Source organism: Pongo abelii, chromosome 15 (assembly GCF_028885655.2).
Source record: "Pongo abelii isolate AG06213 chromosome 15, NHGRI_mPonAbe1-v2.0_pri, whole genome shotgun sequence".
Taxonomy (NCBI): Eukaryota; Metazoa; Chordata; class Mammalia; order Primates; family Hominidae; genus Pongo; species Pongo abelii.
Window position 1 is genome coordinate 62,356,735 of NC_072000.2, and position 17,040 is coordinate 62,373,774.

General features: G+C 41.7%; 1 protein-coding gene, 1 long non-coding RNA gene and 1 pseudogene across 7 annotated transcripts in view; 1 reads left to right on the forward strand and 2 right to left on the reverse strand.

Moving 5' to 3' along the window:
- Positions 1-248: 248 nt before the first annotated feature.
- Positions 249-11,891, reverse strand: LOC134760147 (uncharacterized). Of its 3 annotated transcripts, none has more exons than XR_010137059.1 (4): positions 11,703-11,891; positions 5,389-5,461; positions 2,436-2,531; positions 249-860 (listed from the first exon to the last, which is right to left on the reverse strand). It is a non-coding gene; the product is annotated as an uncharacterized LOC134760147 (long non-coding RNA). The 3 variants fall into 3 exon arrangements; XR_010137057.1 differs by having other exon boundaries at positions 249-2,077; XR_010137058.1 differs by lacking the exon at positions 249-860 and having other exon boundaries at positions 994-2,531.
- LOC112128857 (U6 spliceosomal RNA) lies at positions 6,048-6,143 on the reverse strand (annotated as a pseudogene).
- A 258-nt stretch (positions 11,892-12,149) lies between the features above and the next one.
- The window catches only part of ARID4A (AT-rich interaction domain 4A), a 74,806-nt gene continuing 69,915 nt past the window's right edge, over positions 12,150-17,040 (forward strand). For 2 of the 4 annotated variants that reach the window (XM_009249119.4, XM_002824794.5), the window contains exons 1-3: positions 12,150-12,448; positions 13,545-13,607; positions 15,325-15,435. In XM_009249119.4, the coding sequence (XP_009247394.3) occupies positions 13,602-13,607; positions 15,325-15,435 (117 nt within the window). In that variant the 5' untranslated portion in view covers positions 12,150-12,448; positions 13,545-13,601. Of the gene's footprint in view, positions 12,449-13,169; positions 13,439-13,544; positions 13,608-15,324; positions 15,436-17,040 lie in introns of those variants that run through there. The other 2 variants (XM_063715879.1, XM_009249120.4) reach the window with 2 other exon arrangements.

Genomic DNA, 17,040 nt, shown 5'->3' on the forward strand with positions numbered 1-17,040 from the left:
TCTGTCACCCAGGCTGGAATGCAGTGGTGCTATCTCGGCTTACTGCAACTTCCGCCTCCTGGGTTCAAGCAATTCTCCTGCCTCAGCCTCCCAAGTAGCTGGGATTACAGCTGCCTGAAACCACACCCAGCTAATTTTTGTATTTTTAGCAGAGACAGGGTTTCACCATGTTGGCCAGGCTGGTCTTGAACTCCTGACCTCAGGTGATCTGCCTGCCTCGGCCTCCCAAAGTGCTGGGATTACAGGTGTGGGCCACCACACCCGGCTTTTTTTTTTTTTTTTTGAGATGGTAGTTTCGCTCTTGTTGGTCAGGCTGGAGTACAATGGCGCAATCTTGGCTCACCGCGACCTTTGCCTCCCGGATTCAAGTGGTTCTCCTGCCTCAGCCTCCAGAGTAGCTGGGATTACATACAGGCATGTGCCACCAAGCCAGGCTAATTTTGTATTTTTAGTACGGATGGGGTTTCTCCATGTTGGTCAGGCTGGTCTCAAACTCCCAATCTCATGCCCGCCTCAGCCTCCCAAAGTGCTGTGCCTGGCCAATAAAACATTTTTTAAAAAGTCTTGGGAAAAAAGGCAGTGGAGGTGGGGTGGGAGGGTGATGATGGTGGCAGATCCACAGGAGGCTAACTGGTGAAATCCAGCTCCTTCTCCAGAGTTAGCTCAAAAGTCCACCTACTGCACGTTTTGACGTAATTATTAAAAGAAATTTCTTATACTGAACATTTTGTTGAAATAAAAATGATTTATAAAAACAAGACACTTAACACCTTTACCTGGGTTTCAGATAAAGAATCCTGGCTAAACATTCATGTTCCATAAAAATACCTGTTCCCTCTAGACATTATTTTAAAAATAAACTAAAACAGAATACACAAAAATTAGTGCACTCAGGAAGAGGGGAAAAGGAAAGATATTTCACTCTATTCCATTTGAGCCCTTTTAAAACATACATATATGAAGGGACTTCAAAAAATTTGTGGAAAAATAGAATTAAATGATAAAAAACATAAAGTTTACTTCTCTACATAAGTTCCACCAAATCAAGACACTTTTGTAAACAATAATACCAGTCATTCAGTCCATTCCTAAAGAACTGAGGGTCCTGGGAATTTAGCTATGTCACTGCAGTCTTTTAAACATTAACTGAAGAAAAATGGGTGCCCTTAAAAAAAATTGTTAAGATTAGGAATCAAAGAAGTCAGAAGGAGCCAAATCAGGACTGCAAGGTAGATGCCTCATATTTTCCCATCAAAATTCTTGCAAAACTGCCCTAGTTTGATGAAGGGCCTTGGCTGCATTGTTGGGGTAGGGTACATTTTGGTGAAGCTCTCTCAGGTGTTTTTCTGCTAAAGCTTTGGCTAATTTTTCTCAACAAAATACTCTCATAAGCAGATGTTATCGTTCTTTGGCCCTCCAGAAAGTCAACAAGCAAAATGATTTGAGCATTCCAAAAACCTGTTTTGCCTTGACCTTTGCTCTTGACCAGCCTGCTTTTGCTTTGACTGGACCACTTCCACCTCTTGGTAGCCATTGCTTTGACTGTGCTTTGTCTTCAAAAGTGTACTGGTAAAGCCATGTTCTATCTCTTGTTACAAATTTTCAAAGAAATCCTTTAGGGTCTTGATCACACTTGTTTAAATTTCCATTGAAAGCTTTGCTCTTGTCTTCAGCTGATCTGGGTGTACAGTTGTGGCGGCATCCACTGAGTGGAAAGTTTGCTCAAATTTAATTTTCCATCAAAATTGTGTAAGCTGAACCAATTGAGATGTTGGCATAAACAAGATTAACTTTTCCCTTGCAAATCGATGTGACTGGTCTGCTGCTGCAGGCTTCATCTAAAACTTTGCTTCGTCTTAAACTAGTTATGCATTTGTAAACTGCTACTGATTTCTTTGGGGCATTGTCCCCATAAACTATTGGTAAAGTATCAATGATTTCACCATTCTTCCACATCACAACTTTCACCATCAATTTGATGTTTGTCCTTGCTACAATTTTAGCAGAATGGATTTTGCCCTGATAGGGGCTCTTTGCAAACTGATGTCCTATCCTTCTTAGTGCCTCAAACTGGATCCTGTTCAAACATGTTATAACAAGTTAGTATGAACTTATTTTGGTGCAAGAAAATTTATGTTCTCACAAAACTATATTTTTTTCAATAATGAAAAACAAATCTCTCCTTAATTTGAGAATCATCTGGTTTTCCTGAACTTATTTTTTCTTAATTCAAGTTGAACTAAAGTATCAGTTACACTTAAGTCTAATAGAATGGAATTAAAAGTCACAATGTAGAAACAATGTAAGGTTTGGGACAATGCCTTGTCCCAATTAGGGAACCCACAAAGATTTTGACAAAACGAAGAATAAATGCTTACTGGACATTTCAAGCTCTAACTAGCATGTTTAGAACAGATTTCATCATCTTTACCAACCAGTGGCTTTTCTTGACTTGCCAAATCAGTGAATGGTACTGCTCGTTCCCTCTTTCTTAAATCCTGAGTATGTTTCGTTTTCTTTCTTCTTTACCTCTATAATCAGAGATCAAATGCTGTCAAGTTTTCCTCCTCTCCAAAACAATTCCTTGCTCACCTATTCCTTTCTCTCTCCAGATCCTACTCGTTTCATCTCATGCTGATACCACTTCAACAGTATCTTGTCTCCCTACTTCCAATTCCTGTGTCATTTCTTCAGTTACAATGGGTATTGTTTCTAAATAATTTTCCAACACTGTATTTTGTTTATGCTATGCCTTTCTGTGTCTTTTCAAGAACTCTCAGCAAAAGTAACTAAAATTAAAAGGGAAATCTGTATGGAAAAATATGTGCAGCAAGTTACCACTATTATATAATAAACTCAACCAATGAAGAAATAAAATATCAAGATTCTAATACATAATTAGAAATGTGAATTGACAACCTGTAAAAGAATCAGTAAGTGAAATCACAGAACAAGGTCCCATTTCACTAATTCACAACAAAAACATTACAAAGAAAAAAAGAGCTCAATATATTTTGTACCAATTAAATTAGTAAAAATGAAAATTATAGACTAATGCCACTAGCTAAATAAACTCACAGGGAGGGTGATAGTGTAAATTATAACCAGCTTGAAAAACAACACAGCAATGTTTCAGGAGTCATAAAAATGTTCATACAATGACTCTTTAAATGTACTCCTAAAAGAACAGTCCAAAAGAGAAAATACTGTATGCATGCAGAAGATAACTGAAGCACAATACTGAAGGACTATGAAACCTACATAGTCATGCAACAGAAAAATTAGAAGGATAAAAAAGCTTGATGGAATATTTTCAGACATTAAAATCATTATAGAGACTGTCCGTTACACTGAATGCTTGTTATAATGTTAAAGGAACAAAGAAAACCAAAAACTACTCTAAGACTAAAGAAAATACATACAGACAAGGAGGAAAGAAATTTTAAAAATCTCTTTAAAAGTGGCATTAAAAGTGATTTCTTTTTTCTTGTGAGACAGTCTCACTCTGTTGCCCAGGCTGGAGTGCAGTGGTGCAATCTCGGCTCACTGCACCCTCCACCTCCCAGGATCTCCTGCCTCAGCCTCCCAAGTAGCTAGGATTACAGTCATGTGCCACCACGTCAGGCTAAATTTTGTAGTTTTAGTAGAAATGAGGTTTCACCATGTTGGCCAGGCTGGTCTCGAACTCCTGGCCTCAAGCGATTTGCCCACCTTGGCCTTTCCAAAGTGCTGGGATTACAGGTGTGAGCCACCATGCATGGCTGCATTTTATTTTGTTTAGTTCCATTATAATTTGTAAAACTTGAAATAAGACAAGACAAAAATAATGATCAATTTCTGCTTACACCCAATCTTCCAAGACCCTCTAGAACCCTGTAATACCCTCATTGGATTCTGATGTGCAGCTAACCCTAGAAACAGGGGTAGGTTGGCCACACACAATTTTCCCTACATAATCTTCAGCCAATCATCCTTTCTGAGCTGGTTTACCCTCTGTCCCAAATACATATTTCCTTGTATTCTTGCTCACAATCTTTCATCCAATTAGAATGTCTTCTCTCCTTCTAATTTTACACATTATATCTCACTATCCTTGAAAAGCCTTTAATAACCATTATAAATTTCTTTCTGCTCTTTCTAAAGCAATTTGTCTCTTTTAAAAGAACCACTAGATCTGATTGTATACAGAACTTTGACAAATCTATTATCAGGAGCCATTTAAGTCTATAAATAAGGTTATATAGATTGCTTAAATCTTTTGAAATAACTACTTAGATTCACTTTCCACATGTGTAATTACATTCTCCCTTTTATTGACCTTAAGCTTCTGCAGCATAGATCCTTGTAGGAAAGCCATTATGTAACTCATATTTGCTTGAATCCGAATCCTAAAATACGCTGTCATTCCAGTTTGAATTATACGAACCATTATCTATGACTCCATGTGGCCATAAAATCAGCAGATAAATCTGACACGGTGCCGAGTGCAGTGGCTCATCCCTGTAATCCCAGCACTTTCGGAGACGAGGCAGGTGAATCACGAGGCCAGGAGTTCGAGAGCAGCCTGGCCAATATGGTGAAACCCATCTCTATTAAAAGCACAAAAATTAGCCGGGCATGGTGGCATGCACCTGTATTCCCAGCTACCCAGGAGGCTGAGGTAGGAGAATCGCTTGAACCTGAGGGGCAGAGGTTGCGGTGAGCCAAGATCATGCCACTGCACTCCAGCCTGGGGGACAGAGCGATACCCCACCTCAAAAAATAAATAAATAAATAAAAATTGAATAGGGCAAAAGACAATATAGAAATTGCAAAGTCTGCTTTGGTTACAAATAAGTAAATTATGTAACTTTCCATAAAATACCTGAATCTTTAGGAAAGCTGCTACATTCAACACAGCAATCATTTCCACTTCTCAATATATACTCGTGTGTACAGAAACAATTGCACAGTTGAACAAATTCTATTTTTTTTTTTTTGAGACGGAGTCTCACTCTTGTTGCCCAGGCTGGAGTGCACTGGCATGATCTAAGCTCACTGTAACCTCCACCTCCTGCCTCAGGTGATTCTCCTGCCTCAGCCTCCCAAGTAGCTGGGGTTACAGGCATGTGTTACCACGCCCGGCTAATTTTGTATTTTTAGTGCAGACGGGGTTTCACCTTGTTGGTCAGGCTGGTCTCGAACTCCTGACATTAGGTGATCCACCCGCCTCTGCCTCCCAAAATGCTGGGATTACAGGCGTTAGCCACCATGCCCGTTTATCATTTTTCAAAAGACACACACACACACACAGACACACACACACACACACAGACACACACGCACGCACGCACACACGCAACATGACCAGTCTTGATTACCTAAGAGTAGCTAAGTAAAATTACTTACCACAAACAGATCGCAGATCCAGGTTTTTCAAACTGGAGCATTTGCTTAATTTTCCCATAAAATCAGTCTTATTCTAAAAGACAAAAGACTTTTTAAAAATTTTGAGTATGTTATAACTCAGACGTTCAGAATACAGACTGTTGATTAAAAAAAACCACACACACAAATTTGCTTCCTTCCTAAACACTCTCATTGATAAGACTGGTTAAAAAAAAAAAAAAAATCACACACATGTTCATGGTGTTCTGTGATAAAAATATCAAGTACTTAAAACTGGAAACCACACGAATGGGTACACAAATCCGTACGAATGTGCTAACTTTGAGATTTCGATCTAAAATACCACATTGGGAAGATAATTATGTATTATCGTTCAAACTCTTATCAAAGAAATAAAACATTCTTCAATATAACCTTATGTCGCAGAAACATTAAAAAGTTGATAATTATGACTCCTATTAATTTGGGCTCATTTAACTAATAGGTTACAAAAATACAATTACTTCATAATTTCATTCATTTATACCCAAAACATTGTCTGGTAATTACTAATATTCATCTATAGTTACCATTAAGATATTATAAAATACTTAAAAAGAGATTGGAGAATAAAAAGAGGTCGGAAGAAACTAATACTCTGATACATTCTATGCTTTTATTTTTAAATGGAATGCTTCTTATGTCATCCTTGCACAGAGGCCATGCTAATCTCCGTATGGTTCCAATTTTAGTAGATAAGCTGCCAAAGCGAGCATGACACATTCTTAATGGTCCTCTAAATCTATATTTTATTAGCAATTACAAATCAATTTGGTATTAAGCTAAGTATCTGGAATATTTAAAAATTTTAAGGTTAAGACAGCATCTGTGAAACATTAATTTTCAAGAAAGAATTATTGTTATGTTGAAAAAACAAGCCTGGGCAACTAACAAAACCCCATCTCTACCAAAAAAAAAAAAATTTAGCCGGGCCTGATGGCATACATCTGTAGTCCCAGCTGTTCGGAAGGCATGAGTTTGAGGCTGCAATGAGCTATGATCATGCCATTGCATTCCAGCCTGGGTGACAGAGTAAGATCCAGCCTCAAAAACAAAACAAACCTGAACAACAACAACGGCAACAACAACAACAACAAAAACCTAAGAAAACGAAAGATGTTAAGTTGGCTTATTTCACATTTTGTGTACAAATGTGCATACAGATTTAGAAGAAGTATCCACAACAAAGCACCTATCAGGTGGGGGAACCTAACAGTGATTAAATAAAACAGTTGCTGCTTTCTGGGAAGAGAGTTTCAAATTTGGGAAGAGTCAAACAAATGCAAAGAGGCACACATACAGGGGGTCCTATCAGGCTACAAAAGCACTGAGAGAATGAATACATACAAGAAGGGGAAACTTTAGAGAAGACTACAGGGAAACACAAAGTAGTTAAACACAACTAACTAACCATGAAAATAATTTGTTATTATTCCTAAACATCACTTTTGTGTAGCAAAATGTTTCACTGTACAAATGCTCACCTAAAGTGGAAAAAAAAAAAATCACCCCTAGGGTCCAAGAAAAATTCTCATATATTTTATGGTATGTGTAACTTAAAGACTGTGATTATTATTTTTTTGAGACAGTTTTGCTCCTGTTGCCTAGGGTGAAATGCAATTCCACGATCTCCGCTTACTGCAACCTCCGTCTTCCAGGTTTAAGGGATTCTCCTGCCTCAGCCTCCCAATTAGCTGGAATTACAGGCATGCGCCACCACGCCCGGCTAATTTTGTATTTTTAGTAGAGATGGGGTTTCTCCATGTTGGTCAGGCTGGTCTTGAACTCTCGACCTCAGGTGATCCACCCGCCTGGGCCTCCCAAAGTGCTGGGATTACAGGCATGAGCCACCACGCCCAGCCGATTATTTCTACTTGAAGAAAGAGAGGTCCAAGATAAAATGTTCAGAAATAAAGCTAAAGAAAGACCAGAAATTTTTTTGGGGGGCAGGGCAGTAATAAAAAGGACAACAAATAAAGTGCAGTAAGAAAAAAAAGCTTTCTGATGGACTATACAAGCATCCCTAGCCTTAAATACATAATCCATTCATATATATATACACACACACATACACATATACACATCTATATATTTGAGATGAAGTCTCACTGTCACAATCATGGTTCACTGGAGCCTTGATCTCCCGGACTCAGGTGATCATCCCACCTCAGCCTCTTGATTAGTGGGGAACACAGGTGCATGCCACCATGCTGGCTGATTTCTTGCACTGTTTGTAGAGATGAGGTTTCACCATGTTGTCCCTAACTCCTGGGCTCAAGCCATCTGCTCACCTCGGTCTCCCAAAGTGCTGGGATTACAGGCTTCAGCCACCACACCAGGCCTTCAGCCTTGTATTTCCACTTCTGGGAGTTTATTCCAAAAATAATCAGGGATGTGAAAGAAGATTTAGATGCCCAGAAATTTCAGCATCTAAAATTCATCATTTACGTTCGTGCAAAAATAAATGCGGTTTCAGACCGTGAATTTTAAATCATTATAACTAGGCTCAAACACATCTTTATTAATCAACATAGAAACCATTACAATCAACACATTTTTAAGTTTGTTTATTCCTGTAGTGTAGAAATCCATGCTTCAGGATTCGATGAACTCTTGGAAAGCATTTTCTGCATCCTGCTAGTTGTGGAAGTGTCTTCCCTGCAAAAAGGTGTCGCAACGCTTGAAGAAGCGGTAGTCGGTTGGAGAGAGGTCAGGTGAATATGGCGGATGAGGCAAAATGTCATAGCCCAATTTGTTCAACTTTTGAAGCATTGGTTGTACAATATGCAGAAGGGCATTGTGAAGAACTGGGCCTCTTTCTGTGGACCAATGCCGACTGCAAGCGTTGCAGTTTTTGGTGCATCTCATCGATTTGCTGACCATACTTCTCAGATGTAATGGTTTCGCCGGGATTCAGAATGCTATAGTGGATCAGACCAGCAGCAGACCACGAAATAGTGACCATGACCTTTTTTTGGTGCAAGTTTGGCTTTGGGAAGTGCTTTGGAGAATCTTCTCAGTCCATCTACTGAGCTGGCCATCACCAGTTGTCGTATAAAATCCACTTTTTCTTGCACATCACAATATGACCAAGAAATGGTTTGTCGTTGCATAAAATAAGAGAAAACGACACTTCAAAACAATGATTTTTTTTTTTCGGTCAGTCCATGAGGCACCCACTTATCGAGCTTTTTCACTTTTTAATTTGCTTCAAATGCTGAAGGACTGTAGAATGGTCCACATTGAGTTCTTCGGCAACATCTCAAGTAGCTGTAAGAGGATCAGCTTCGCTGATTGCTCTCAACTGGTAGTTATCAACTTCTGGCGACCAGCCACTACGCTCCTGATTTTCAAGACTCTCCTCCCCTTTGCAAAATTTCTTGAATCTGCCAGGCACAGCGGCTCAAACCTGTAATCCCAGCACTTTGGGAGGCCGAGGCGGGCGGATCATGAGGTCAGGAGTTCGAGACCAGCCTGGGCCAAAATGGTGAAACTCCATCTCTACTAAAAATACAAAAATTAGCTGAGCATGGTGGTGCGTGCCTGTAATCCCAGCTACTGGGGAGGCTGAGGCAGGAGAATGGCTTGAACCCAGAAGGCAGAGGTTGCAGTGAGCCAAGATCATGCCACTGCACTCCAGCCTGAAACAGCAAGATTCCATCTCAAACAACAACAACAACAAAAAACTTCTTGAATCACCACTGCACTGTAAGTTAACAGTGCCTGAATCATATGCATTGCTGATATGGTGTCTCTGTTGTTTTACAACCCATTTTTAACTCAAAAAGGAAAACTGCTCGAATTTGCTTTTTTGTCTAACATCATTTTCATTGTCTAAAATACACATGAAGGTTGGGCACGTGGTTCATGCCTGTAATCCCAGCACTTTAGGAGGCCGGGGCAGGCAGATCATGAGGTCAGGAGATCGAGACCATCGTGGCTAACATGGTGAAGCCCCTTCTCTATTAAAAATACAAAAAATTAGCCGGTGTGGTGGCACGCGCCTATAATTCCCAGCTACTCGGGAGGCTGAGGCAGGAGAATTGCTTGAACGTGGGAGGCAGAGGTTGCAGTGAGCCGAGATCGTGCCACTGACTCCAGCCTGGCGACAGAGCGTGACTCTGTCTCAAAAATAAAATAAAATAAACATGAAATAAACAGCAAGTAGTAAGTCATTACCAAAAGAACAAAACAAGAAATGCCCATTAAAATTATGTATAACATAACCACATTTATTTAACAATGCAGTCCAACATCAAATGGCAAATTCCAATAATGCAAAAACCACGATTACTTTTGCAACGACCTTCTTAGACACAATATTTTGCAAAACATGTACAAGGATATTCACTGACATATTACTACCATTATAGAAAAATAAACACGTTACATAAATTATGGTATATTTATCCCACAAAACACTATGAAGACATAATTTTATGCTTTACAATAAAATATTTCCAATGTTCCCAATGTTTTCTATAAAGAAAAATAGATGGTAAGAAAATGAACAACACTAGAATATTTTGTAAAACAAAACCAACAGAAAAGACAAAGCCTTTTGTATAATATATAACTATAGTATAAACTGTAACTACCTTTTGGAGGAGGGAAGACATTTTTGTATTCTTCTTTGGGCTTTTTAGTAATTTCCAAATGTCCATGCATTATTTGGATTCGATAATAACAGTTTAAACTTTGATAGTGGAATTATGGATGCTTACCCCCTAGAAACTTCAGTAATATATTGTTTTATAAGATCTTTTAAAAAACTGCTTCACTCCTACGAGACTGCGCCACTGCACTCCAGCCTGGATGACAGAGACTGTCTCAAAAAAAAACAACAACAACAACAAAAAAAAAACTGCTTCACTCCTAAACACTCCCATTTACAAGATCTCTTCTATATAAGAACTTTTTAAAATAGGCGGGTGGGGGGGAGGAAATCACAAAAATACGCATAATGTTTTATAACAAAAACATTAGGTATATCAAAGTCCAGAAATGAGAACCACGTAAATGGGTAAACAAGTCCATAAGGATGTCCTAATTTTGGGATTTCATTCTAAAATATTACACCAGAAAGCTAATTATACAGACTCATTTGAATCTGACCAAACAAAACATCTTTCAACTACGCTTCTTCCCATTCTGGTATTCCTTTACTCATCCACAGAAAGTTTTTCCAGGTAGTCCCCCGCAATTCTAAGGATTTTTAGACAGTATGACTCACCTCAGTAATCACCGAGATGTTTTGTTTTCTTCAGCACAACTGCCAAAAAACCCAGTAACTGTTAGGTCACACAATCATTTTCTAATCATGGGCCCCACCAATATAGCAGTAGGGTTTAAATCAGAGGTACTGAGGGTAACCATTAGGATCTATCCAGTGTGACTAGGTCACTCACTAGAAATGCCAACATGCATTTCACGTTTTTATGAATACTTTTGAGCAAAATCACTGTTAAGAATAAAAAACTGATTCTGCTTAGTTGTTTTCTTACCGAGAAAATTTAGTCCACGTGGATTAGTGACGATATGTCACATTTTAAAAATTACTCCATTCTATAAAACTAGTCAATTTATACCCCAATTCCACTATTTAAAAATGTGTCTGTTTCGTTTAACAGAATACAAGATGTTAACAGAACAAGATCAACGTCTATCTTATCGGGGACATCCTTTTACCCAAGATGTTTTCAGTCCCTGCAAAACCACTGTTTGCTTTCAAAAAGTAGCATAAGCCTCGTGCAGAGTGACACAGACGCTTGTCTAAGGTCACAGAAGCAGCGTATACGCTGGCAAATAAATTCCTCAGTATCCAGAAAGCCAGCGGTTTCTCCAGTTTCCTCACAGCTTTATCCCGTGAGGAGCACGCGGAAACCTCTACCCCTGCAGGATGTTTCTAAGAACCACTTCTTCCCTGTCTTAACTAAGAAGGTTCCCACAGCTGGTGCCAATCAGGTGGAGAACATGGCAAGTCCCCGAAATGCACTTCCAAAGACAGGAAAGATTGCAGTGGGACAGAATCCAGAAAATCTCTCACATTCTCGAAAGCCCGAAAGAGAACCTCCAAGAAAGACGTTTGCCTCTCCTCCATCTCTTTCTCTCGGCGGGAGAGGAAGCCTCGCCCCCATTCATCCCGCCCCTTCTCCCCACCCCGCCGCAGGGAGAACTTTACCATGGCTGCCTACGGCTCCTTCACTTCCGGTGCCGGTGCCGCTAGGGCTGCGCCATCCCCCCAGTCAATCGGACAACCATAGCCTCCAACTGACCTTTCTGACAGCTCTGAGACTCTTCCGGCCACGACTAGGTGCTGTCCTGGAGGAAACGGTGGAGGACGGCTGCACAAAAACCAATCTACCTGATGAAAACTCCGTTCCCTTCTCGCCAGAAACATAAAATGCGATGGAGCTACGGCCACCGCTGCCGAGACAAAATGGCGCCGAGAAGCTGGTTTAGCGCAGGCGCCTTGGAAAGACCCTGCCCCGCCCCCGTGCAAGCCCCTGGCTGCAATTCTGGGTTCCGTTTCCATGGGACACTCCGCCGCCAATCCTCGTGTCGAACTGCTCTTCCTGACCCCTCAATTCACCAATCAGTGCCCAGTCAAGCACATCCGGAGTCGTCTCTACCAATCATTTCTCAGGACTTGCTTACTCAATAACCAACTCTCCAATAACGTTGGTCTTCGGAAAAAGCCAATCATAAGTGGAAGATGTCCTACCTGCTGTTTTTCTCACCAATCCATGAAGTTTCACAGCTACATCCAATGAGGACGGCAGGTAGCGAGGTCCTATCCGAAGCTCTTCGGCGTCATGAGCAGCCAATAGGAGTTCGTGTAGAAGCGAGTCTGCTCAACAGCTTGTTATTTGGTGGATTGTGGCAGTAAATCGGGGCGAGTGGGGAACCGGGCGCAGGAACTGCAGCCGCGGCTGGGAGTGGTGCTGCCCGGACGGGGGCCCACGGAGGTCAGAGGGGAGGAGGACTCTGGAGCTGACAGCGCGCACTTCACCCGCAGTTGGTAGGTGGGGAGAGGGGAATCGGGGGATACTGAATGGACGAAGCGGCAGTAGCAGCAGCTGCTGCTGCCCGGGGTCCCGGTGCAGTTGGAAGCTTTGGAGGTGGGGAGAGGGATGCTAGGCAAGTGGCGCGGCGAGCGCAAGGGAAGGGGCCAGCCATTGACCAGCGGCAGCAACTGCAGGAACCGCCGCCGCAGCTGCAGCCGCCTCCTCGTCCGCTTCCCCGGGTTCCCGGGAAAATGGCTGTGGGGCTGGCCGCGCCGCTAAGTTTGCTTCCGCGCCGTGAAGAGCGGGCTGCTTGGGGGAGCCGTCCCCCAACTCCGCGGCGCGTCCACCTCTGCGGAGTCCGTGGCAGGACTCGAGGGGCTGCGAGCTGATACCTTTCTGGGCTGTACAAAAAGTTGAGGCGGGCGCTGGGAGGAGGCAGCGGCTGCTGCGGTGCGGCTCCCCTCCCCTCCCACACCCTGTCCGGGCCACCTCCCCTCCTCCTCCCCTCCGCCCCCTGCCCCCTCCCCCGCGCGGGTCCCCCGGGGCTCTGGCGGCTCCCGGCTGAAGGCCGCGGCCCCTGCCCCTTTGGGTGAAGGAGCGCTTCTCTTTTCTGACATGGTGCAGAGCGAAGGAAGGAGAGCAATGGCGCCGTGACACTCCGCTGCCGCCACCGCGGGCCCGGGGCGGGCCGAGGGGGCCGAGCGGCGGAGGCGGGGCGCGGGCCGAAGTCGGGGTATCCGGGGGACAGCGGAGCGGAGGCTCGGCGGTCGCCTCCGCGGGGGACCTGGGGAAGCCCGAACGGAGCCCTGGCGTTTTTCGGAGCTATCTGTCCTGGAGCTCCGAGTTGAGCATTACGGGTCAAGTGGCCAGAGAGGCGGGGGCGCGGTGGGCCGCTGGCGAGCTCTGGGGCGGAACGGGCTGCCCTTTGGCGCGCGTGGGGTTCTCGCTGCCCCCTCAGCTCCTGCGTCCTGGCTGCCCTCGTAAGGGGTCTTGTCCCTTGGCTGGTGAGGATTCTGCCCCTCCCCGCTGGCGTTTGTTTACTTTCTTTCCCTTGGTCGCTCCCCGCAGTTGACTGATTCTGTCTGTGCCTGTCTTTCCCCCTCCCCGTAGTTCTAGCGACTGCGAAGATAGCTCGCTGAGCTGGAACCCCACAGATCACCAACAAAAATGAAGGTAAGTGGAGTCAACGCTGCCCCGATCCTCGCGCCCTGGACACTGCCAGTCGTAAGGCTAGTGCCGTGGAATGTCATTTGTTTTGCTACTCAAAATTGATGTTCCTACCGATCAGCAGTTTCGGCATAGAAGGATGTGTTGAATGGGTGAGAAATGATCTGTGTGTCTAAATGCGGAGTTTGGGCCCTCTCTGTAGCAGTACTTTGGAAAGGCTGGTGCAGCCTTTCAATTGTTGTCCATTCGGATAGTATTTTTAAACACTTCCTGTGTTGGCAGCAACCTTTGCAGAAGTAAAGCTTTTGTCCTGCTTTGGTTCTTTGGGGGATTTTTTGTAAATTTTTTTCTTCCCCTGTGCCAATGCGATTTTCTAAAAGAAAGAATACGTGGATTAAGTAATGAAGGTATCATTTCTTCTGTGTGTAAAGTGAACTTATGTGGCTAAAATATTTGAAGTTGAACTATAATAATAGTTTCAGTTAAATCTTTCCAGTAAGTATTTTAAAACATATACTTATCCTAAAAAGATATATATTCTACTGAGAATGACTGCAAATATCAGTATGTGGATGGTTAAAGGGAAAGGATCTCATATAGTGTTCTTGAATGCTGTGGCCATTGAATGTTTCAGGTCAGATTTTTATTTGCCAAAAGCATTCCTATTCAATTTGTATTTTTTGTAAATGCATTTACTTTAAAAGGTACCCAATTCTTGTGTTATTTACTGTTTCATTATATTAAGCTCTGAAATATAGCATTTTCCCAAACTTTCTCGTGGTTTTCTATTTTCTTGAAGTAAATGACATATTTAACCTTCTTTAATATTACTTGGGAAAACTTAATTAGAAAACAAAAAATCATTTTCTACTTAAAAACGTATCTCCAAAGTGTACACTGTTAACTTTGCACTTAACAATGTTAAGTTGAACTTGTATAGATACACTTTAACTTCCGGAAAAAAAAAAAAAAAGGTAAAATGACAGATTGAGATAGCAATCATCCTGTTACTCTAAAAATTAAAATGAGTGGTAGAGTGACATTTCTTACATCTTTCTATGTATCATTCTGGTCGTGTCCCTTTGCTGAAGGTAGATGTTTCTTAGTAACGCTTATTTTTTTATACTAAGAAGATTAGTGTGGTAAACTAGGTATGCCTACAAGTCTTGAGCCATCAGTTCGTATCTGCATTCATCGGCTGAATTCAGACTTAAAACCTTTCAAGTGCAGCTTTTAGCAGATGAATTTTCCAAATGATACTTTCCTTATGAAAAGATGTTACCTTTATGTGGCCATGTCAATAAACAGTTATGTATTGTTAGTGTTAGTAGCAACATTTCTTTTAATTTGAAAAATTTCAGGAAGCTATAAATGAATAACTGAGTTTTATGATATGTGTAATATGAAATATTTTTCTTTTTTTTGTTTTTCTGCTTATATAATAGTAGAATTTTTGAAAAATTTTGTATCTGGAGAAAAAAACATATTTACTCACTGATAATTTTGAATTACAACTTTAAAACATTTTATCATATCAGGATATCAGTCTATAAAATGAAAGGTTGCTAATCAAATGTTTAGGGTATTTTTCAAATTTTCAATGATATTAATAAACAAGTCATTTTAATATTCTTAATGCTTCAAACACAACCTTTTAATGAGACTTGAGGTTGGAGTAGGGAGGCATAGTAATGACATTCACAGTTTATGTTCCTTTCACCAGGCGGCGGATGAGCCTGCCTACCTGACAGTGGGAACTGATGTCAGTGCCAAGTACCGAGGTGCCTTCTGTGAGGCAAAGATTAAGACTGTGAAAAGGCTGGTGAAAGTTAAGGTAATATTTGTTTTTATGCAATAGTTTTATTAACTCTAGATTGAAGAAATTTGGGGAGAGACTGCAAATCAGCATTTTATTGAGTCATTATACGAAAACCCTTTATATACCAAACTTACAGGAAAAGCACATCAAAAGTCAAGAAATAAAGAACTCAAAAGGAGAAGGTATTCCAAAATGCTACCATCAAAATACCATGCTCATGATATTTCCTGTCATTTGGATCTTAACTATTTGTGGTAGCATACTTGGACTGTAATCTATTTTCTTCCCTCATTTAATGTTCAGGTAGAGACAATTTCAGTGTTTAGGACAATACAAATACAACAGGAATTATGTTTTCAAGACAGTGTAAAAAAGCATTTAAAAGGTTTATTTTGCAGCTGGGCATAGTGGCTCATGCCTGTAATCCCAGCAATTTGGGAGGCCGAAGTGGGCAGATCACTTGAGGCCAGAAGTTCAAGAGCAGACTGGCCAACGTGGCGAAACCCTGTCTCTACTAAAAATACAAAAATTGGACCGGGCATGGTGACGCACACCTGTAATCCCAGCACTTTGGGAAGCTGAGGCGGGTGGATCACCTGAGGTCAGGAGTTCAAGACCAGCCTGACCAACATGGTGAAACCCCGTCTCTACTAAAAATACAAAAATTAGCTGGGTGTGGTGGCAGGCACCTGTAATCCCAGCTACTCAGGAGGCTGAGGCAGGAGAATTGCTTGAACCCGAGAGGCGGAGGTTGCAGTGAGCCAAGATCATGCCATTGCACTCCAGCCTGGGTAACAGAGCGAGACTCCATCTCCAAAAAATAAAAAAATTAACCTGGCATGGTGATGCACACCTGTAGTCCCAGCTACTCGGGAGGCTGAGGCAGGAGAATCGCTTGGACCCAGGAGGTGGAGATTGCAGTGAGCCGAAATCGCACCACTGCACTCCAGCCTGGGTGACAGAGGGAGACTAAAAATACATACGTATATTTTTGGCTGTGTGAAGTGGCTCACACCTGCAGTCCCAGCACTTGGGAAGCCTGAGTGAGGGGATTGCTTGAGCCATGGAATTCAAGACCAGCCTTGGCAACATAGTGAGACCTTGTCTGTCCAGAAAAAAAGATAAAAAAATCAGCCAGGTGTGGTGGCAGGCACCTGTGGTCCCAGCTACTCTGGAGGCAGAGATGGGAGAATTGCTTGAGCCTGGGAGGTCAAGGCTGCAGTGAGCTGTGATTGTGCCACTGCACTCCAGGTCGGATGACAGGGCAAGACCCTATCTCAAAAAAAAAATTTTTTTTTTAAGATGCTTTTACTCTGAAATAACTTTTTTTTTTGGTGATTCCTGCCAGTAATTTTTTATATGAATATATTTTTAATAGTCTTTGTTACTTTATACTTAGATACCTCCTATGCTTATTATAAACATTTTTAACATTATAGAGGTATATCATATAGTTCATGAAGTCCTCCTTAAAAAATTTTATTTAAGTTGATGAATAATAATTTTACATATTCATGGGCTACATAGTCATGTTTTGATACATATAATGTATGGTGATTAAATCAAGATAATTTGCATATCTATCATCTCAAATATTTTTCATTTCTTTGTGTTAGGAAT